Source organism: Engraulis encrasicolus, chromosome 3 (genome assembly GCF_034702125.1).
Source record: "Engraulis encrasicolus isolate BLACKSEA-1 chromosome 3, IST_EnEncr_1.0, whole genome shotgun sequence".
Taxonomy (NCBI): Eukaryota; Metazoa; Chordata; class Actinopteri; order Clupeiformes; family Engraulidae; genus Engraulis; species Engraulis encrasicolus.
In genome coordinates this window covers 42,117,529-42,141,085 of record NC_085859.1, presented here as the reverse complement: position 1 = coordinate 42,141,085, position 23,557 = coordinate 42,117,529, and the positions used below count along the sequence as shown (strand labels likewise).

The window sequence follows — 23,557 nt, the reverse complement described above, 5'->3', positions numbered from 1 at the left end:
AAAAAGGTAAGTGGCAATTTTTAGCCACTGAATCGTATTCCTCTCATTATAAACCACAAAATTGGGCAAAACAGACCTCAAGACAATTTTCTCCCACAAATGACTAATTTTAGGGAGGCTATCCTGGTGAGGATTTTATACTTTTGGCGGCCATTTTGGATTCTGAAAAAAACACAAGATGGTGCAATATTTTGATTAGTATGTATGTACTTAAGTGCCAGAATCTGTTGAAAAAGCCTTGAGAGGAAAAATGACAATTTTTACTTGATTCAGAACTGTTAATAAGGGAAAACGTATAGCTGAGGTGTTCAGAAGAGAGAAAACACAATGACCATGACCTTGACATTAAAAGGACTAAATTTACACAGAATGGTCATGATAATAGCAGCAAATAAGCCAGCAAGTGTTGTTTGCGTCAGTCCGCCCGTCTGCGCTTCTGTCTGAGACAAAACCGCAGAGATCTGCCCTTACCCATATCTATGACTCATGACCTTTTGGTAACACTTTCTATGAAGCCCATATCTATAGCGCATTATGAGCGCCTTTATAACAAATTATGATGCACATTATAAGGACTCGATTAAAAATTTGAATCACATTAATCTATAGACTTTGAAATTAATGAATCGCATTCAAGTCAAGTCAAGTTGTATTGTCAATTTCTTTACATGCACTGGTCATACAAAGAATTTGAAATTACGTTTCTTGCTTTCCCATGCAGACATAGACTAATCTAGGTAAGGACATAGACAGTATAGACATAGACAGTACTCATACATGGACATAAGACAGTATGGACATAGACAGTGCTCATACAGACATTTAAAGTGCAAGACTGGACAACAGAAGACTTGTAGAGAACGTAGTGCTTTTTTTCTAAAAGTCCTTTGTAGCGTTCTGACATAGTAATAGTAGCATTTGAAGAAAAAAAAATATTAAAAAGGGTCTATCAAGTACACCAGCAGCAGTGTGTGTGTGTGTGTGTGTGTGTGTGTGTGTGTGTGTGTGTGTGTGTGTGTGTGTGTGTGTGTGTGTGTGTGTGTGTGTGTGTGTGTGTTTAGTGCAGGTAGAAAGTGCGGTGTGCGTCTGCGTGTGTGTGTGAGTATGAGTTGTGTGTCAGTGTGTGTATGTTTGGGTTTAGTGCAGAAAGTGCAGTGTGCTTGTGTGTGCGTGTGTGTGTGTATGTGTGTGCGTGTGGATGTTTTGAGTTAGTGCAGGTTGAAAGTTCAGTCACAGATGTAGTAGTGCAGGTGGAATGTTCAGTCGCAGATATGGTGGTGGGGATGGGGGGGGTGGGGGGTTGTCAGTGGCCTGGCTGGCTAGAGGCTGACAGTGGAGGGAGAGTGGGTTGAGTGTTCAGTATCTTGATTGCTTGGTGCATCGAGCTGCTATAATACTGCCCTCCACTGGTCTAATCCAGAACTATGTAGCTATATTATACTGCGATTAATTTTTTTAAATCGTGTGATTAATTAATCGAAATTAATGCATTAATGTCCTAGCCCTAGTTGTAAGTAATTATAATGCACATTATTATTTGTTATAAATGCACTTAGAATGTGTTATACATATGGGCTTTAAGTAAAGTGTTACCAAACTTTTTTGTTTGCTGTATAACATTGCTTCTTACTGGTAGTACAACAATGCTTCGCCAGAGATGGTTTCACGCTGTAATTTGCAACATTCTAGAATGCAATGAGCCCACTGAAGTCTGGCGGTGGCTGGGCGTCAGCTCTAGATGTGAAGATAAACTTAAATTTTCAAAAATCTTTTAAAACTTTTAACGTTCCTCAGTTCTTTTTATTGAAGTGGTCATGGAAATTAATTTTTTGGGGTCTGGAAAGTCATGGAAAATCATGGAATTTTATATCTGAATTAGAGTGTGAACCCTGTTTTTTTAATCAAAACCAATATCTCTAGTTATCCAAGAGTTGGTGTCTACTACTGTAGAATGTCTAACATCATTAACATGTGTTGTCCCTTTGTTAAAGAAATGTCAAACTCCAAACGTGTACTGTCCCTTAAAGCTGAACTTTAAGGTAAAAAGCAACGTTATAATGAGCAGCACGATGATAGGAGACTGCAGTGTGTTTACAATATACTGCATCAAGGCTCTAAATTAACTTTTTTCATCACCAGCCAAAATGGCTAGTAGATGTTAATCTTACTAGCCAAACACACACTCACTAATGGGTCAAAGTGGCTAGTAAGTTTTCTTTTCTACCAGCCAAACTGAATTTTCACCAGCATTTGGCCGGTTGGCTGGTGTTAATTTAGAGCCCTGGCTGTACTGCATGTGTAACAAGGGAGGAATTGTATAAGGTGAATGATCCACAGGGTCACACGTCCCATATATAGCAGGCAGCCAGACAGCAGAGCAGACCACAATCTGGATGTTTACAGAGGGATCAAAGGTCTGCGGGGGGCAATGTTATCAGGTAGGCTAGTTTGACCCAAACACTGGCTTGTCACTAGCCCTCTACTCTAATGCTGTGAGGCAGGCATTTTATTTTTGTTGTAAGTCGAAACAACTGCTTAAATAGTTTCCAACTGTTTCGGAGTCGAGTCTAGTACCGTTAATTCCTGTTTGTGGTGTCCATAGTCTTTTTTGTCTGTCTTTGTGAGCATTGCTATCCTGGCAGTCACTATCCGTGCAGTGAAAAGGTGTATTGGTTAAAATGGATGAAGTGCATGGAGATGTACTGCAGCCACTGTCTCTGAAGGAGTACCACGTCTCAGAGGAATATGGCTTTGCTCTGCCTGACCCATTGGTAAGTAGAAAATGCTTCTCAAGGCTTTACCTGGTTACTGTATGTACTGTAGATATGCTGTGTGTAATGCAGGGTTGGACTGTGACCGAAAAAAGTCTGGGCACTTATGGCAGATTATCAGATTACCAGATTACCAGTCCAGTCCTGATGTAATCAGTGGTTAAAGAAGGCATGCAAAAAGTTTATCAAAAATCAAAAAGGTCAAAGTATACATTTGTATCTGCGGAGCAGAAGAATATTGTGTGAAATGAATGTCTTTTCTGACAATGTAATTTGCCTGGTTCAGTAGGGCCATGAGATGATGTTTACTGTAAAAAAAAGACAGAAATAATAATAGAAAAAGAGCAAACAAAGCAAGATGTGTATATCATGGTTCTTTGACACAGTAACTGGAATGGGAGCCCAAGTGTTGTTTAGCCTTTTTGTGACCCCTGATGCTGTTTTTGGCCAGATTTGAGTGTATTCTACCTGTGACCTTTATCCTGTCCTGAGGCAACGTGCTGTGCTTTCGCTGTTACAGTTTTTCTCAATTGCTTCCACACAATTTCTGGTACTTCACACACAATTCTTGGAACATCTCACCCATTTCCCAACTCCCCTAACCAATGTCACTGAACACTAAACACAATTCCTTCTTTGCACTCATATTTCAGTTTTAAAACACACACTTTTCAAACCACTACACACAATTATCTGGATTACACACAATTTTCATGAAGGAAATCCCTGGCTGTCGCATTGAACACACTGTCATTCAAAATACTAAAATTAACCGCCATATTATGTTCACTTCCTCATCACATGGGCAAACTGTCTTCATATTTGTTTACAATCTGAAATCATCACCCCATAAGGACACACATTGCATGTGATATTGATGAAAACATGAGTGGATTCAGTGAGAAAACACATTTGTTTAGTTTTTGAACTCCAAAATATGTTATACAGGAGATCACTTTCATGTGGTTACCCAATATTTTACAATAAATTAGTGCAATTTTTCAAATGGCAGAAAAATATGTAAAATGTACACATCTGTCTAAAGTCTAAAAATAATATTTCAGTATTTTACTACAGAAAAATACCCTCTTTAGTAAGTAGAACAGTGAAGAAAATAATTTTCTACTGTGTGTCAAGTTGAGTATAGAGTTTTACCTTGTGCATATTACTGTTCAATGGTTCACATAAGAGTGTATTAAAATGCCTGCTTGTGTGTGTCATTTGAGAACAAAATGACCTTTTTAGAAGAGAGCACATTGTTTTGAGACAAGACGTGCATTTTTCAGAGGTAGTGAAGAGTTTTGCCCATTGTGTGTGAGGTTTGGAGATTTGTGTGCAGAGTTTTGAGAATTCGAGAACTGATTCCGAAAATTGTGTGTAAGCAATCGAGAAAAACTGTAATGTAAAACGGTTGTGGCCATTGGTGCAAATCTGATGTCGGGATTGGAGTGGGAGGACAGAAGAATAAAAGTGTTGAGGACAGAATATTTTTTTGTAAAGATTATTTTTTATTCATGGGGGTGGGGGACAATTTATATTTTTTTCTAAGAATCTATATCATATCAGCAACTACATTGTTTTTATGAAACTTTATGAATGAGACATCTGTCATTCTTTTTTTCTGGGTGGTGCATGTCATTGCTTATGAACCTTAGGAGCCACATATGTAGCCAGTGCTGTGATAGCAGACAGGTCGGTTGGCACCAAGCCCAGGGTAACAGAAGTGACAGGGGAGTAGCACTAGGGGTGTGATCAAAATATTGGTATCAGGACACGGTGTCGCAGGCCTCTTCACAATACACGTATCAATACGGAGGCTCAGTATCAGTACAATATTTCATATGCATCAAAAAATTAGTGAATCAAGTTGCTGAAACGGCATCTGACAGTTGCTCCTTGCTATGCAGTAGGCCAACAGCTTTGTGAGGGCTATTACTACAGTGTAACTGTTGCTCTACAAACAACAAAGTAACTTTTGATCATTCGTAGGGTTTTTTTTCAAAAGAACTTAGTGCAAACTTCCCGCTTCCTGCAATCGCGTCAGATCAAACAACCTTCAGACCATGAATAAATGAAATGGGATGGTCAGGACTAACCTCTCACAGGGTCTTCTGTTGTAATGTGTAAAGTGTCTCGAATGTTCTTTTTTGTTTATGCGCTGTCTTTCAAAACAATTAAGTGATTTATTTTCACATATTGTCATTTCATTTTATGTATTTTATTATAGCATGACGCCATTGGAGGTATGTTAGATTCATTTGGAGACAAAGATTAATTTGGGTAATTGATCGTTAGGAAACAATGTTCCTTATGGTTAACTAACAAAAAAAAACTGTTTTTTTTCTCCAAGGAAGTCTTGCCTCCATATTATCAACCTTGGATGGAAATAGCCAGAAATGTGACTGAGCTCATCTATTCACATTCCCTACGGGACCATGTGCATGAGGTGGGTATGGCCAGGCCTATGCTACTCTATCCTAAGTTTATCTTTCTTCATCTATTCCTCATTGGAACTCTTCATTATTCACTCATAATATAGGCCCTAATAGCAGATAGAGCAGTATCATTCTAAAAGCTGTCTTAAGTCATCAGAGTCTCCTCGACATGGTTGTGCCTAGATAGGGTGAAATGACATTTAGCCATTATGCTGCAAAATGCTGGAACTGACTTCATGTTTAAGTTAGAACTGCCCCAAACAATTACATGTTTAAGTTTTTAAAAGTTTAAAAGTTAAGTGGTTTATGTTTGGTCCATCTGCCTTAGGTTAATGTTAGTTATCTACAGCCAGGGACCACCTGTCAACTGTCAGCTTAAGCTACATGTTTTAGGTGCTGTAAATTTAGAAGTAGATCATTCACTTTCAGATACTAAATCGCAGATGTGATATGTTTAACCTTTTAAAGATTCGCTGAAAGGATTTGGTGTTAAATGTCCCAAGTATTGCACCAGAAGGATGGGTAGGCGCTACACAGCGTTTGCAGCGGGACACATCATCAGTTGTGTACCTGAACGTCATTGGGTGTTTCATCCATTTAATCACAAAACACTCTCCGCTGAGGCTGGCCCACCACAGGTTGATCAGGCCTGGGTGTGTGTCCCGCTGTTAGCCGTTTCTAGCAGCCCAGGTGATATCGCTTCTCTTGAGCCACAGCCAATGGCTTGTTGTTTCTGCTGTATTGGTCAGTTCTTTAATGGCCTGTCTGTGTTAAAAATGTTGCATACGTACATTCTATGCTAGCTTGTCTTGGAAACTACATTTCTAGAAATCCACTGAATGGAGTGCATCTTCCCATCACCCCCTAGATGCCGGAGCTGGAGACGGAGCTGCTCCTGGACCACAGGGAGCTGCGCCTGGCCCACCTCGCCCTCAGCATCATCACCATGGGATACGTCTGGCAGGAGGGGGACAACCAGACAGTCAAGGTGCGCTACAATAGACAAACAGGCAGACAGACAGACAAACAATGACATTGTCAAGGTGAGCTGCCATGTTCACTTTGCACCAGGAGTCGATGGATGGATGGATGATAGCAGAGAACGTCTAACCTATGAGAACGGTATCTCTCATTGGCTCCCATTATAACCCCGTAGAATGGGAGCCTATTGGGCTAAATGGCTCAGCAGGGATTTGTGACGGTTCTGTTCTCTGGTTGTAAAGATGTGTGCACATTCTGTACCTTATCATGGCAGTTGTATTAGAAGTGAAGCTAAAGGTTCCTGACATGGCTTTGTTCTCCCAAAGACGTGTTAGTTTTGTCCTGCAACACGCTAGCATTCGGCTAATACCTGCTGGCTGATGAATCTCTGCGACTATTCACGTCCAGAGCTGACGAGAGACGTACTGTGACTGATCCTCGCAGAGACATCTACGGTCACACACCTCAAAACCCCCCACCACCGTCCAACATGTTAAATGAAGGTGCCCAAATTCTTAAGGATGAGCGCAGTCATTTCCTTTACCCCATTTACACGTACCGCTTTTCCACCACCTTAAATGCAATAAATAACAGGTGTCCGCAACAATCCTGACATAACTTTAAACACATCGACATCTGAAGTCAGACTTAAAACTAAAAAACAAATGGTGTAGTGCCGTAAAGTCGATTGTCACGTGTTATGTCATTGCTATAGTTGAAATAAGGGTCATTTTCACGAATCTAACACTTGACAAGATGCAAACGTGTCGGCAAATGCTTTCACTTACTCCTATCTATCGAACGCGACTTCATTATTTCCAGGGGGAAAAATACACGGGCAGATACAACTATGAGAAGCGTACAGCCCCATTGGCACCCATTCATTATTTACTTGGCTGCGAGAACATAGCTGCAGTGCCACTCCTGGCCACCAGCCAGTGGCCATTCTCATAGACGTTCTCTGATGATAGGCAGACAGAGAGACAAACAGGCAGGCTAGCATAGCATGCAGGCAGGTGTTAAGGCAACGAGTTTGTGAAGGTGATCCACCAATGTTTTGTTCCAGGCAAACTACAGCAAGCGTTATTTTATATCCATATATTTCACATTTGTGTCAATGTTTTCTGCGTTCTGTCTTTTGTAATGTGATGTGTGCTGCTACCTTGTCCAGGGCTCTCTTGAAAAACGGATATTTATCTCAACATTTGTTTCCCTGGTTAAATAAAGGTCGAGTCAAGTCAACCAATTTTTACAGTTTTTCTCGATTGCTTACACAATTTTCGGAATCAGTTCTCGAATTCTCAAAACTCTACACACAAATCTCCAAACCTCACACACAACGGGCAAAACTCTTCACTACCTCTGAAAAATGCACGTGTTGTCTCAAAACAATCTACTCTCTTCTAAAAAGGTAATTTTGTTCTCAAATGACACACACAAGCAGTCATTTTAATACACTCTTATGTGAACCATTGAACACTAATATGCACAAGGTAAAACTCTATACTGAACTTGACACGCAGTAGAAACTTATTTTCTTCAGTGTTCTACTTACTACGTAAATAGGGTATTTTCTGTAGTAAAATACTGAAATATTGTTTTTAGACTCAGAGTACACAGATGTGTGTATATTTAACATATTTTTCTGACATTTAAAAAATTGCACTAATTTATTGTAAAATATTGGGTAACCACATTAAAGTGATCTCTTGTAACATATTTTGGCACGCAATGTGTGTCCTTATGGGGTGATGATTTCAGATTGTAAACCGGTATCAAGAGAGTTTGCCCATGTGATGAGGAAGTGAACATAGTATAGCAGTTGATTTTAGTATTTTGAATGACAGTGTGTTCAGTGCGACAACCAGAGATTTTCTTCATGAAAATTGTGTGTAATCCAGAGAATTGTGTGTAGTGGTTTGAAAAGAGTGTGCTTTAAAACTGAAATGTGAGTGAACACTAAGCACAATTTCTTCTTTACAGTGACATTGGTTAGGGGAGTTGGGAAATGGGTGAGATGTTCCGAGAATTGTGTGAAGTAGCAGAAATTGTGTGGAAGCAATCGAGAAAAACTGTATTTATAAAGCACTTTAAAATACAACAGCGGTAGCTGCCCAAAGTGCTGGACAAAGTAGGAGGACTTGAAAGAATCGTTCAACCTTAGAACACATAGACATACTTGAGGACATAGGACAAATACAAAGACCACTGGACAAAAAAAAAGAGAAAGTCACAATCAGTAAGGTTTTTTTTTAGAAAAGCTTAGGGGCTGATCAGCGTTTAAGAAGAAAGAAATTGAAAAAGAATAAAAATAGAAATAAATAGATCAATAAATAACTGAAGTTATTCACAAAAAAGGTAAAATAAACTAAAACATTTTGTGTGCTGCAGGTGTTGCCTCGGAACCTAGCAGTGCCATACTGGTCCGTATCACAGAAGCTGGGCCTCCCTCCCATCCTGACCCATGCAGATGCCGTCCTAGCCAACTGGAAGAGAAAGGACCCCCATGGGTGATAACACACACAACCACACACACACACACACACGGTCCAGTTAACTGTATTTTTCACACTATACTCCCCCCACTTGTAACTTTACAATCGCTGACACTTCTCATCCAAAGCGACTTACAATTATTTAGGTGCAGGGTATTGGTTACAGTCGGTCCCTAGAGTAATGTGGGGTTAATTGCCTTGCTGGATGCAGTATGTGTGCGAGGTAAGGGGTGTGATTCGAACCTGCAACCCTCTGATCTTAAGTCTACCTCCCTAACCACTAGGCCACAGCTGTCCTATAACTCCATGCAGAGCCTAGACTCACAGCCTAGACTCAGCAGTTTCAATGCATATGCCACTCTAACGGTAGGGACACATAGCAGGCGAAGAGAGCGAGGCGAAGGGAGGCAAAAATCATTGATAGCTCAACCGTCATCAGGTCATCGCAGCGAATCAAATGAAATGGAATAGTTATGTTGTTGATTTGACTGGGCCGCCGCAGGTGAATTTGCTGCCCATCTGCATAATATTAAACTTGGTTTAATGATATTGCTTCGCTTCCCTCCTGTTTACTTGCTTTCACTTGCCTTTGCCTCTCTCATAGGAATGAATGCTTTCACTTAGCCCCTAAGCTTTCACTTCACTTCGCCAGATTCGTGTCTATGTGTCCCTACTGTTAGCTCATGATCCTAGTGTTCTTGTATCCTTTGACTTTGTCCATCCAACTTCATTCTACACACTCTCTCCCCTCCCCATACACAATGTACAGTAAACATGTACTAGACATGTACTATCAGCTCTTTTGTCTGTCTATACATGCGGTGACAATAAAATGTCCTCATAATCTTGTATACTTTAACCTGGCCCAGTCAACTGATTTGTGTACCCCTATTTGCCCCTCCACACAGTTTAGAAATGCACACTCAGAACTTTCACTGCATGTCTGTCAATACATGTGACAATAGCATAACCAACATGATATCCTCCTATTCTTGTATCCTTTAACCTGGTCCAGCCAACTGAACTGTGCACACTCTACTCCCACCTCACAGTCTACACACCTACAAAGTATTATTACCACACTCACCACATGTCTGTTTATGCAGATGCCTATAAAATATCCTCATAATCTTGTACACTGTAACCTGGGCTAGCAAACTGAATTGTGCACGCTACTCCCTTCTCCCCGTTCACAACTTAGACATGCTCTCAGTACATGTTCACTGCATGTCTGGTTTTGCATGTGACAGTAAAATATCCTTGTAATCTTGTATCCATTAGCCTGGTCTAGCCAACTGAATTGCTCACACTTCCCACCCTCCTCCTCATGCATAGTTTGCTGTAGACTGACAATCAGCAATTTCATGACGTTTCTGGGTCTATGCAGAAACTGCGTCTGTGTCTATGAATTTCTGTGTCTATGCCTGTGACATAACCAGGCCTGTCACAACCAAGCAGGCAAACTAGGCAATTGCCTAGGGCCCCCCAGCTGAAAGGGGCCCTCTGATAATGATGCCTTGTGTACTTGTATTTAAATGACAGCAATGATGACTTTGTTGGATGTGGCAGAACCTCCCTAAATTCAGTGACTGAAAAGTGCAATGATACTGCTACCAAGTATCTCTCAAGGTGGCCCCTGCCCAATAGTTTGAAGAGGAAAATGGGGGCAGGGCAAGGGCAAGTCCCTCTTTGCCTAGGGCCCCCAAATACCCATGAAATGGCCCTGGACAAAGCAAACAGTAATATGATGAATTATGATGAATGGGGCACACTTGCCATTTTGTCGTTTCACCTAGTCCAGCCAACTGCATTGTACTGTCCATAGATCAAAGACGTTTTTTTGTTTTTTTTTTCGGGGGTGGGGTTGGGACTCAGACATGAGGTGGCAAAATTCATTAGTAATTAGTGGTTGATATGCTGAACTGAATATGCAATACATACTAATATTCTAATACTACAGTATGACCTGTATGGCTATGCATAGCACCATAAAATATCCCAGCAGTAGTCTTGCGGCTGAAACATGTAATGACATTAAGTCAAGGAAATGGCAAAATATAAATAATAATGTAAACGTACTGATATATTAAATGTTTTGATTAAAATGCACATTAGTATGAAATGAAAATGAATCCTGTTATATTTTGCAATACATTACTATTCCTGAGAAGACACTAAAGGGCTTAAATCGCTCAGGAGACTTTGCAAGACAATATCACTCAGGTGCTCATCTGTACCGGGTGAAGTCTAAGTCCAAAAAAGGGAGGAAAAAGCAGAGGCAATCTGACATTTGAGAAAAATATAAAAAGCCTTTAATTAAACATGGCAATTATGTAAAAACACAGAATTGCCATGTTTAATTAAAGGCTTTTTTATATTTTTGAAAAGAAAATAAAGGTCCGCAACACTGTTAAATGCTCCCAAATATTTTAATGGCACGACGTTTCAGACTAACCATCCATCACAGCGCATTTAACAGTGTTGCGGACCTTTACTTTCTTTTCAGTTATCTCTCTTTGGTCCAGCACCTGTGCCACTGATGTGCGTGCATTCTTTGACTTTCTCTATTATTCAATATTTTTCTCAAATCTCCTCCCTTTTTTGGACATTACTATTACTATTATATCAACCCGATGCAAAAGTTCAGTTCCGCTTATACTGTATGTAGTACTCTACTCAGCTACGCTTCTGGGGATGGTTTTGTGGCAGTGTAAGCAGAGGAACATAATCTGAAGTTTATCTCTGACACTCTCTCTTTCTCTTTCTCTCTCTCTCTCTCTCTCGTTCATGTTCCTGATGGGTGGCCTACACCAGTGAAATCAATATGGAGTAAGTAATCTCTCTCATGTCCTCTTTCAGCATTTCTAACAAGCATGTTAAAGCAACACTATTTCACGGTTTGTTCTGGTTCATTCACGCTTTCGAATAATGCTTCCATTATTGTCTTTGTGATTTAACAACTTCTAACAGTGAAAGGCATCTGTGCATGCATTCAATCAGTCAGTCAGTTCAATCAATTTGATTCAATCCACTATGCTTGCACTAAGCAGACTTACATTCTTAATGTAGAGGTGCCCTGTTTGTTCCATTGTATTCTCTCAGCTACCAAAGTGTAGGGGAGCTGAAAATGAACTCTTCCCGAGTTTCTTTCTGATCACAGTTGAGTAACACACACAAACTACCAGCAGAGGAAGACATTTACTTTCTTGTTGGTTGTGGGTGGTGTTATCAGATAGGGCTGTTTTAGAGGGCACATAAATGTACAGTAGAGTTGGCATGCATCCCCCTGCAAGATAGAGAGTAACTTTCCATCATTAAATTGGCTACTGTTTATTTTAGTGGTCCTTTTCAGTGTATCAAGTATTCTGCTCTGTTCTATTCTATTCTATTCTATTCTATTCTATTCTATTCTATTCTACAAACCCCAACTCCAAAGAAGTTGGGACACAAGGTAAATTATGAATAATAACAAAATACTGCCATTTTCAAAACGTCTGATTCTTACATTGGATGGAGAACGGTGCAAAGAAAACATATCAGCCATCAAAACTGACCAGAATTATTGTTTTATTTATTGTGAAAAATATCTTTGTAAAATCAAATTTAAGTACAGTACAGGCCAAAACTATGGACTTGCCTTCTCATTTATGCATTCTCTTTATTTTTGTGGATTTTCATTGTGTATTTTCATGCAGGGTTTCAAAACTGTGCATGAACACATGGAGAAGTACGTACTTACCAAAAAATATCATTCTAGCTGTTGTCCAACAGCAATGACAGCTGTCTATCCACCTGACGTCGACACGGCACAACTGATGGCCCCACACATTTCAATAAGCTTATTTTTGTCTATTTTCAAATAAAAATGCCCAGACAGTCATGTCAATCCTAATTGAACATTAAAGTCCTCCAATAACTCACTAGTGTAGTACTTGAATTTTGAGACCAAAAACATAATTTTAAACACTTGCCAAGCATTTTACAGACATGTTCTTGATATGATATTGAGTCACAGCCAGTTACTTGGAGAGGTCAAACCTGTGTTGGAGGGAATCTGTGGCAGGGTTTTTCACTTTTACTTTTACTTTTTGTATCACTGTTTCACCTAGATAACCAGCTATGCTGACCAAGTGACCTATTATCAGATCAAGGAAATGTCTTGTATTGCTTGTATAAATTAAAATGGACTCGAATGACTGGGTATTTTTACTTGAAAATAGACAGAAAAATAAGCTTGTTGAAACATGTGGGGCCCTCAGTTTTGCTGTGTTGACGTCACTGTTTGGCATTTTTTGATATTTTTTAAATAATTGTTTTTATTTTTTATATATTTTCATTTTTTTGTTAAGCAAATAATTATACATGTGTTCATGCACAGAAATAATGCCCTCTCTGAAATGCATTATGTTATTTAAAAAGCTACAAAAATAAAGAGAATTAATTAAATGAGAAGGCGAGTCCATACTTTTGGCCTGCACTGTAAGTCTTACATACACTCAATCATGGTGAATCAAAGGAAATTCAAAAATGTATGTAATAAGTATAGTAATTATTCCCTCTGCATCTTTAATTCTGAGTGACTCAGCCTCTCTGTGATGGTCTTGTACCTGGACACTCATATTGTCCCTCAGTACAATTCATTTTGAAATGTTCTTCTTTGTCGTTTTATCTTATTTGGATGTTTATTACATCTCACTGATCCCCGTCCCAACTTATTTCTAATTTGATAGCTGCAACACGTCTCAAATGAGTACATATGTCCCCCAAAATAATAGTTTTTTCTCGGTTTTAACACTTAATATGTTGTCTTTTCACTATTCTCCATCAAATAAATGGTTTGAATGTTTTGCCAATCATAGCATTTTGATTTTATTCACATTTTCCCACCCATCCCACATTCACCGGAGTTGGGGTTTGTATTCTATACTTTTCTATTATATGTGTATTCTATTCTATTCTATTCTATTCTATTCTATTCTATTCTATTCTATTCTATTCTATTCTATTCTATTCTATTCAAATATGTTGTTCCTGTTTTAAGGGCGTCCTATAGTGGTGAAATAAGGGATAGACAAATGCTGCAACATGGTTGATCATAATTGAATGAGCAATCATGTGGGCTTTCACTTCATTTCATACTTGAACAATTATTGATGAAGCGCAACACTGCTACAATTACTGTCAAGGTTTCAATGTGAAAGCTGACGTTTCGGTCAGTCAGACCTTGATCACAGAGGCCTCCTCCATTCTATACTTCAGGTCATACTAACAGTGCCACCCCTGTAGGAATGTGGATCTGCTGTTCTACCTCCCTGGTGGCTCCACGGTACATGGCTTCTTCATGGTCACCTTGATGGTGGAGCTAGCTGCGGTCCCAGCCATAAAGGTGAGGACACTCACATGTGTGAGGGTGTATTGTCCGCGTGTATGCTGTGAATAAATGTGTCAGAGGAAGAATTGTAAATTCGTGTGTGTGTGTGTGTGTTAGAGAGAGAGAGAGAGAGAGAGAGAGAGAGAGAGAGAGAGAGAGAGAGAGAGAGAGAGAGAGAGCGAGAGAGAGATTATTGTGTCAACGTATTATTTAAATGTTTCACTTTTTAGTTAAACTGCACATTGGAGACTGGTCAAACACAATTTCAACTTACTCAACTTACGGTATGTGCTAACGCTGTTACATAGATTTTTGACAATAAAGTAGACTTGATTGGACTTGACTTGGTGCCTTCCCTCCAGAGGTCAAAAGAAGAAGTAAAAGTTAAAAAAAAAACCACAGTTCCCTTCCAACACAAGTCATTTATTTGGGTGACCATTAGACCTGTGGTCTGTATCCTGTATCCGCTAACACTGCAGTGTTTCTCAGCAACAACACAGTCTATTTATCCCATTAGGTATGATGGAGTTAGTGGTGTAAGTAACAGCTATGTACATGTAACTTTCCCTACACCTCCATCCATGGCTGGGGTGCCCTTGAGAAAGGCACCCAACCCCACCTTACTCCACCTAACCCCACACTGCTCCAAAAACCGTACTCAATTCTCTGTCAATAATAGCTGTAAGGTTAAAAGCGGAAGCTAAGTGTCATGTAATGTATTGATGTTGTTTTTGTATTGATGTTGTTGTTTGTGTTTGTTGTTGATATGCTTGTGAATGAATAGACTGCCACAACATAACACAACACAACTAACCCAACCTCCAACCTGAACATGGTTGTCGTGGCATTGCAGGCTGTCCCTCAGGCCATCAACGGGGTCAATCAAGGTGACGTTGCCACGGTAACTGAGGCTCTGAACTCCATCAGCGTGTCCTTGGATGACGTGGTCGAAGCTCTCAAGTTGATGCACCGTGAGTGTACAGTAATTTATAATATAACATAAGATAACACAACACAACATAATATAATATGGTGGCATTTTGCAAAAAGGTACACATCTTAGTACCAGTTAAGCATTAGCAAAATGTTTAATCAGTCACCATTACGTATTGTTGTCAATATTGGTAAGCAATCAATACTAACACTAATACTAATACGGATACTAAATATATTATATTAATACAATATTAAATTAATATTAAATATTAAGTGTGTATGTGTGTCACAGATTATGTGGACCCCTCTGTTTTCTATGGCATCATGAGGATCTACTTGTCAGGGTATGTAGGTAATTATTATATTATATTATACTAACCTTAGTATATCATAAAACCTTTAGGCCACAACCATCACCACTGAACTGATTGTGTTGGCCTATTTTAACTTTAGACAAGGAGCATGTCTGGGCATGTTTTATTGTTGTTTTTGCTGCTGCTGCTGCTTTACCGGCCAAATACACAGGCCACGACACGATTGAAGCGACAGATAAATCGCTTCTGTGCAGCATCAAGCGATACAAGTGATTGAAGTGACTAGAGTATGTCTGTTATAAGCAGAATGCCTCTAGCGAATCGCCTCTAGTCTCCACAATCGCTTTTGTCACGCGACTCAATACAAAGTCAATTACTTCCGCCGCTTGCCTCACTCTTGTCGCGGCCGGTGTATTTGCCCGGTTATTGTGTGCTGCCTGCACTTGTGTGTGTACCCCTGAGAAGAAGGGCGTAGTGCTTGTGCATGCGTGCATGTGCGGGGTCTTGAGATTGTTTAAGTTACATTAAAGTGATGGTTCCGGGTAGATTCACCCTAATGCCATTTGAATTGTGACATCCATCCAGTAGTCCACCCCAAGTGTTTTCTGGCTTGGGCGAACATTAGCAGAGTTACCAAGTTATTGTATTGTTATTCAGAATAGCTTGGCGGGCGTTCACAGTATCTCCAAACTTACTCCACAAAAATCACATGTCATGACACCGAACTTCTACAGTAGTACAAATATGGTCTCTACTCACAAAACGAAGCATTTTGAAGTTTGGGAATAGCCCAGGAGTTTATTATTATCAACACAAGCCGAATAGATTCTGTCCTGCTAAAGCAGTGCCAACGTCACTTACGTCACCTGACTCAAGCCCGTAAAAGTCCTCAACAAAGTTCCAGACGGGAGTATTAAAAAACGTTTTCATTGAATTGTGATTAATGCTTATATTTTCAAGTTAACACTTACAAGATATTTCAAATGTTACCTACTATAAGGATTTTCGTTATCAACACGGATGCTGAATCCACTTTTCATTGTACATAATGATGAGTTTCGTTGAGGACTTTTACGGGCTTATGGAAGTAACGGAAGTTAAAGTTTAGCATGACAGAATCTATTCGGCTCGTGTTGATAATAATAAACTCCTGTAGTCTAGTAAACCAGCACCCCCCGCTGGACGCCAAAAAATTTCGGCTGAGAGTGTCGTCTAGCCTCGCATCGGTCAAACATTTTGAACACTGTGCCCTGAGCCTGGCAAACCAATCACAACGCAGATATTTGTTTTGGATCAAAGCGGGCGGGGTTTTGAGGGAGTGACACCGAAGCTCGCAACGTTGGGAAAGCACATCAACGATAAAGATCGCTGATTGGTCAGAGCGACGGCCTATAGGCACAGGCAAGGGTTGATACACAGGTTGTTCTCATCAACAATCTTCGTATGTATCAGTGGTGTGGATTGGCACTGCCCTCACGATCCGATCCGATTCGATCACGATTCGGGAGGTAGCGATTCGATTCTACGCGATTCGATCCGATCCGATTCAATTCTACAATGCATTGCAATGCGTTACATTTCTACTGAAAGCAAAGCAAATGTTTAATCAGTCATGATGAGGTAATACAAGTAGTCAGATACTGAAGAACAATTTATTGGCTGTTTTCTGGATCAGTCTGGATCAGTCTGTATCAGTCTTGCAATGCTTTAAAGTACTTTTATTTAATTTAACATTCATTTGCTCCCGAAATATCCACGGAAGTAATTGAAACATAAAAAAATTGCCGCAGCCAACATTCTGGAACTTGCCGCATTGAATCGGAACGTCCATGACCCGCATTGGATTGGATCGCCGAATCGATCATTGTTGACACCACTAAGTATGTAAGCTGTGTCTGTAACTATATGTATGCTGCCATTTTGACCAGGACTCCCTGGCAGAAGAGACTGTAGTCTCAATGGGACAATCCTGGCTAAATAAAGGATAAATGAAAAAATGAAAAAGTATGTATTGTTCATCGGGGCCAGACTTAATTACACATCCAGTCTCACATTTAGACTGGTTTATCAGGCTAAAACTCCTGTACGTTTTTTAAACTTCCAAATGCTTCGTTTTGTGAGAAGAGACCATATTTGTACTACTGTAGAAGTTTGGTGTCATGACTCAAGACATTAGGGGGTAAGTTTGGGGTAAGTTTGGAGATACTGTGAATGCCCAATAATGCTTGTGCCAAGCTATCCTGAATAACGATACAATAACTCAGTAACTCTGCTAATGTTCGCCCAAGCCAGAAAACACTTAGGGTGAACTACTAGATGGATGTCACGGTACATGCACACAAGGACGGCACGTTACCTTCACGTCTCCGTGAGCAGTGCGAGTCCGAGAGGTTCGCAGGCTGCCTTTCACACTGCACAGTCAACGTCCACGTTCTATCCGCGGGCAGCAGCCATTCATTTTCAATGGGAGCCGTGCATTGAACGCGGACGTCCGCGCAGGAAAATAGACTCGAGTTCTATTTTCAAGGAGCAACGCGGACATGTCCGGTCGGCACGGACATGCGCCGCGCTTACACCGCGTTCATGTGTGCAAGGCATGATTTGTTTTCATGCATTAATTTCTAACAGTTTCGGACTGATAACGGACACGTTCTGTGGACGTACTGTGGATGTCTGCGCCGTTGGTGTGCATGTACCGTCATGGTTCAAATGGCATTAGGGTGAATCTACTCCGAACCATCACTTTAACCCCTTAGCGCACAGCCTATGTTATAACCTTACTGTCACCAAAAGTGTAATGGCTATGTCTTAAAGGGTTATGCCACTATTTTGGGGCTTAATACAGTTAAAATCATTGGCTGGGGTTTATAAAAGTGGTAAAGTGTTTTATTTTTCATGTTAAGCGTTGTCTTGCTTCAAGACAAGTTAAAAGAGGGAATATGTCGCTAAGCTAGTGAAAGTCAATGGATCCGTGTAGCAGGCTACAATGCTACACGGATACATTGACTTTCACTAGCTTAGCGACATATTCCCTCTTTTAACTTGTCTTAAAGCAAGACAACGCTTAACGTGAAAAATAAGACACTTTACCACCATTATAAACCCCAGCCAACGATTTTAACTGTATTAAGCCCCAAAATAGTGGCATACCCCTTTAATGTGTGGCTCTCTGTAATGTCATAGTAATGTTGTTATGATGTAGTTGAGTTTTTTCAGCAAATAATGAATAGGCCCGCTGGCGACCATATCTGCACTAAGAAGCTACAAGAAAAAAAAATACTCAGGGATGATAAGGGGGGGGGGGAATCCTACAGGCTATTTCCATAATGTCCGCCCTAACGCAGGTGGAAGGATAACCCATCGATGCCAGAGGGGCTGGTGTATGAGGGGGTGCAGATGGAGCCCCTAGAGTTCTCCGGGGGAAGTGCGGCCCAGAGCAGCCTGCTACACTGCTTTGATGAACTGCTGGGGGTCAGGCATGAAGGGAGCAGTGGTGAGATACACTAACAATCACACACATACATGCACGCACACATGCATGTACGTAGACACACACCGCTACACTGGTAATGCTCGGGGTCAGGCATGAAGGGAGCAGTGGTGAGATACACCAACGCACCTATACACACTCTCTCACACACACGCACACATGCATGTACGTAGACACAGACCGCTACACTGCTGTAATGCTCGGGGTCAGGCATGAAGGGAGCAGTGGTGAGATACACCAACACACATACGCGCACGCACAGACTCACACACACAATACAAACATACACACATATTCACACACAAAAACATTCACACACACAAATGGGCGCATGTACTCATGTACTGTATTCAGACACACACAGCTACACAGCGGCTTTGATGCTTGGGATCAAGCATGATGGAAGCAGCGATGAGACAGACAACACGAATACACACATACACACACTCTCACATACAGAGAGAGAGAGCTGCTCAGAGTCCAACATGAATGCAGCAGTGATGAGACATACCATTAACATTAACACAACCATGAACAAGAATACACACACTCTCTCTCTCTCACCAGAGGTGTCAAAAGTAAAAGTACTTTTGTGGTGTAATTACAACACTAGCACATGACATTACATAGCTGTTACACCATTTACTCCATTGAACCTAACGAGATAGATAGACTGTGTTAAAAAGCGAAAAGCGAAAGCCCATTGGGAAACTCCAACTCCCATTGTCATTGTGACACAGCACTCCACAGCACACAAGTGAACACTGCACACAACGAAATTGCATTTATGCCTCACCCGTGCAAGGGGGCAGCCCTCAGTGGCGCCCCATGGGGAGCAGTGCGGTGGGACGGTACCATGCTCAGGGTACCTCAGTCATGGAGGAGGATGGGGGAGAGCACTGGTTGATTACTCCCCCCACCAACCTGGCGGGTCGGGAGTCGAACAGGCAACCTCTGGAATGCAAGTCTGATGCCCTAATCGCTCACCCATGACTGTTGTTACTGCAAAACACTGAAAACCAAACAAGGACCCACCACAAACTTGATCCAACCAGTGCAGAGTTAGCTGATCGTAAGACAAGTACACAGGTCTACTGGTTACTCAGATAAGTTACTCGTGTTGGAAGGACACTGCGTTTCTTTTTTTTACATTTACTTTTGACACCTCTGTCTCTCTCACACACACACACACATACTGATTGTGCTTCAACAAGCTCCTCCGTGTCGAACCGATGTACCGATTTGAAAACCAATTTGTTTTCTGTCCTACTGCAAGCGCAGGGGCTTTTCTGACACGCATGAGGTGCCAGTACATGGTGCCGGCTCACACACACTTCGTGGAGGAGGTGTCACGACGGCGTCCGGGCGTGCGAGACTTCGTGCGGGAGCAGGGCGATGAGGAGCTGAGCGAGGCCTACAAGAGATGTGTCCATCGCCTGGTGGCCGTCAGGAATTACCACATCAACCTGGTGGCTCGCTACATCACCCAGCCCGCCTCACAAGCACAGGTATATAATCATAATGAATACCATGTCAATTACTATTACTACTACTACTTCTACTACTAATAATAATAATAATAATAGTTGTTTTATGTTAGTTATCTTATTGAATGAAAACATACACACAGAGTTGCCGTTCAGTCATTTTACCGAGTAACTTCAGAATAATGTATACATCCTGGTGCACCCCTCAAATGCCACCGGTTGAGACCCATACATTGTAACAATAGTCACATCAACCTGGTGGCTCGGTACATCACCCTGCCCGCCTCACAAGCACAGGTATTACTACTACTATACGACTACTATCCATTATTGACACATCAATGTGCGCTGTGGCAAGAAGGTTTGCTGTGTAGGGGGGCAAGCGCTATTCAGACATACCACAATTCATACACCAGATATGCCATAGGGTTAGGATTGGGTTATAGGGTTAGGGTAACTGCATGCACTCTCCCTGAACTGAAAAAACCTGAGCAACGTAGCACAAACCACAGTAATGACAGATTTCGGTGGGAAACGTGCAGATATCAATGTCTGAATAGTGCCATGTCTGAATAGCACCATGTAACCACTGTGTGAACTCCTCAGCGACATATCAATGTCAGGAATTTGATATGTCAGTGCGGTTTGGTAAATGTGTCAATGGCTACGGTTACATAATGTTTTTAAGTCCGATTTAATGAATGAGATTTAAATAGATCGGATTAAGAATTATTTTGCGATGTGTATACATGGCACTTTCACTTACAGTAAATGCGATTACACATCTGGGGAAAATAAAGCATTGTGATTGGACTGAGGACGCACGTGCTGAGTGAGCCAAATAAGGCGTGGGGGCGTGGTCGCCAAACCTCCGGGGAACTCTGTTTACTACTGGGACAGAAGCTAATCTTCAGCCCGAAAATGAATTCCCTCAGTGGACTCAAGGCTGAAGAAATCCCCTTTGGGTCTGGTTCTTTCAAATGCTAGTTAGCACCCTCCTAGCTTAGAAAAATGAGTGGTCAAAGGGTGATGTGGAGTAACTTTGTTGTGCTTCATTACTTCGTGGGCCACAACGTTTACAGTCGCGTAGGGACTTTAAATTAAGCAAAACTTTTATGTGAAAAGAGCACGGTCTCTTGGCGCCATAATGTGGCCAACGAGCATGCGTGGAACGACTGGATTTATTGTAATTCCGAATAAAAGGTTACATGACAGAGGAACGTGTTCAATCGGATTTAAAAGAGGAATAAACCACCCACTTTAATCGGACTTAAGTTTAAATCGGAATAAACTTAAATCCTGTTCGGTAAGTGTTTACATGATATTTTTAGAGTGGAATTAAGTTTTAATCAGATTTAAAGTGAGTTAAATCGGACTTAAGTGTCTCATGTAAACGCATAGACTGAATTCACAGTTGCATGTCATTACACCCATCAGAAACTGCGGCTGTATGGGGCGGATGCGAATGAGGACAACACGGTCTCGCAAGCGCCCACCGCCCTTGAGAAGCGCGGCACCGGTGGCTCCGGCATCATGAGCTTCCTGAAGACCGTACGTGACCGCACGCGTGCCGTTACCGATTGGTCCACCACGTCCACCGCCTCACAGTCAAAGCCAACAGAAACACAGGAGGAGCACAGTGGGCGGGTCACTGTTGGAGTGAAAAATGGAGGCAGAGTTGAAAACGGGGGTGGAGCCTCACAGAAGAACCAGGAAGAGAGTTTGTCGTTCCTTAGCTGGTTAACCTCAAAGCTCTGGCAGCTGTGAGTGAGGTTTGGCAGACACCTGGGGTGCGTTCCAATATGCGACCTTGCTTGTGGCCTCGCCCCGCCTTCGTGGAGAAAACAATAAAGTTTCCCCGCAGTCAGCCTAGCCAAAACAATTTTTGGGGGACTATTCTTCATTCACCATCCAGTTTGCAAATGAGAAACATGACTTTACAATTGAGCTTTTGCGAGATATTGAAATATAATGCTGTTGTCAGTGATGTCATCATGACATATTACTTCCTGGTACGAGGCCAGAAGGACAAGAGGATGCAAGGTCGCATATTGGAACGCACCCCTGATCAGCTCAGCAAGGGCTGCAACTGCAAGGGTGGTAAGAACAGGGGAAGTAATTGACTTTGTACAGAGGGGAAGGCGATTATACAGTACGCTGTTTTGGCCATCAAGAGGTGTTTCAGACTAGAAAGGTGTTAAAACTTTACAGTAGTTAGTTTATTGATGATCAGTATTACAGTAAAAAATAAAATCGACTAACGCCCCCCAGTGGCAACTAAACGCTGAATCCTCAGCTGAATCCTCCTCAACGCCCAGCTAGGGCTCCTCAACGGCCCCTGCGGGTATGTAGAGTCCCCAACCGTACATTTAATGTGTATACACAGAGGTAGATTGAGGAAGTGAATATCCACGTCTAGGTCGCATGTTATTCCACTTGTCACCTTACAGGTGCGTTCAGCTGCTCAGCTTCACCTGACTGCGCGACACTAGCTGCGCACAACTCAACCTCTGATTGTTGTAAACCACTGTTGGTCAAAAAAATAGCTCATGTGGTTGGCTGCCAGTGTCTTGCCCCTCCTCACAACATCGTGTTTATAAACACGGTGAACCCATGTATTGTTCTCATTGCCTGAAGTAGATCCCACTGGTGGATCGAGACATTTCTGTTTGTTTAATGAAATAAAGTGTATATTTTTGGAGCTCAAGCCCAGTGTGCGGACCACTCTATCACACAAAGTGAACATCCAGCCATTTATTCCTTCTGTTTGTTCTGTTTGTGCATCTGTGAAGGTTTTTGGAAAAGCAGGGTTTGCAAACTGTGTGTTATAAATTTGAAACTGAGTGCAAAGTTGTTTTTGTGCTATTAGTTTGGCTTATTTGGTTATCATCATGTGCATCTGTGAAGGGTCTCGGAAAAGCAGCCAAAGTTACAAAACATGTGAACAGAAAAACTGCTTACACAAAGTGCTTCCTGTTGTTAACAGAAATAGAATCACAGATGAAGATGGTCCCTGCCCATATTTGCCTTATAGGCCCAACTCACAGAATATGTTTTTGCACATTTTACTTTTTTTTCTGTAGTCTTTATTTTCTCCCTTCCTGACTATTACCTGTATTACATGTGTCTTGAAATGTCCATGTGGGCATTAACTCATTGAGTGCCAGCCATTTTCAAATTCAGACCGGGGGGTTGCAGGCTTTTTTCAACACTTGAGTGTTTTTTCAAGAGCCATAAAAAATTGAGCTCTTTGTCCACGTGAGCAACAAACATACCA

The 23,557-nt window shown here is 41.4% G+C and overlaps 1 protein-coding gene across 4 annotated transcripts; it reads left to right on the top strand.

Moving 5' to 3' along the window:
• Nucleotides 1-2,395: 2,395 nt before the first annotated feature.
• On the top strand, nucleotides 2,396-23,060 carry ido1 (indoleamine 2,3-dioxygenase 1). Of its 4 annotated transcripts, none has more exons than XM_063195449.1 (12): nucleotides 2,396-2,438; nucleotides 2,603-2,771; nucleotides 5,122-5,217; nucleotides 6,075-6,194; nucleotides 8,579-8,697; nucleotides 11,497-11,511; nucleotides 13,969-14,068; nucleotides 14,907-15,024; nucleotides 15,282-15,333; nucleotides 18,648-18,796; nucleotides 20,075-20,301; nucleotides 21,718-23,060. In XM_063195449.1, exons 2-12 carry the CDS (start codon nucleotides 2,679-2,681, stop codon nucleotides 22,045-22,047), a joined length of 1,419 nt encoding a protein of 472 aa, XP_063051519.1. In that variant the 5' UTR covers nucleotides 2,396-2,438; nucleotides 2,603-2,678; the 3' UTR covers nucleotides 22,048-23,060. The 4 variants fall into 4 exon arrangements, with proteins under 4 accessions (XP_063051519.1, XP_063051520.1, XP_063051518.1 ...); XM_063195450.1 differs by lacking the exon at nucleotides 2,396-2,438 and adding an exon at nucleotides 4,999-5,014 and having other exon boundaries at nucleotides 2,534-2,771; XM_063195448.1 differs by lacking the exon at nucleotides 2,396-2,438 and having other exon boundaries at nucleotides 2,534-2,771.
• The last annotated feature ends 497 nt before the right edge of the window (nucleotides 23,061-23,557 follow it).

Coding starts and splice junctions, on each gene's coding strand:
- ido1 (XM_063195449.1), top strand. CDS start 2,679: ATGGATGAAGTGCATGGAGATGTACTGCAGCCACTGTCTCTGAAGGAG. Junction 15,025..15,281: donor AGCTCTCAAGTTGATGCACC/GTGAGTGTACAG, acceptor TGTGTGTCACAG/ATTATGTGGACCCCTCTGTT. Junction 18,797..20,074: donor CAGGCATGAAGGGAGCAGTG/GTGAGATACACT, acceptor CTGCAAGCGCAG/GGGCTTTTCTGACACGCATG.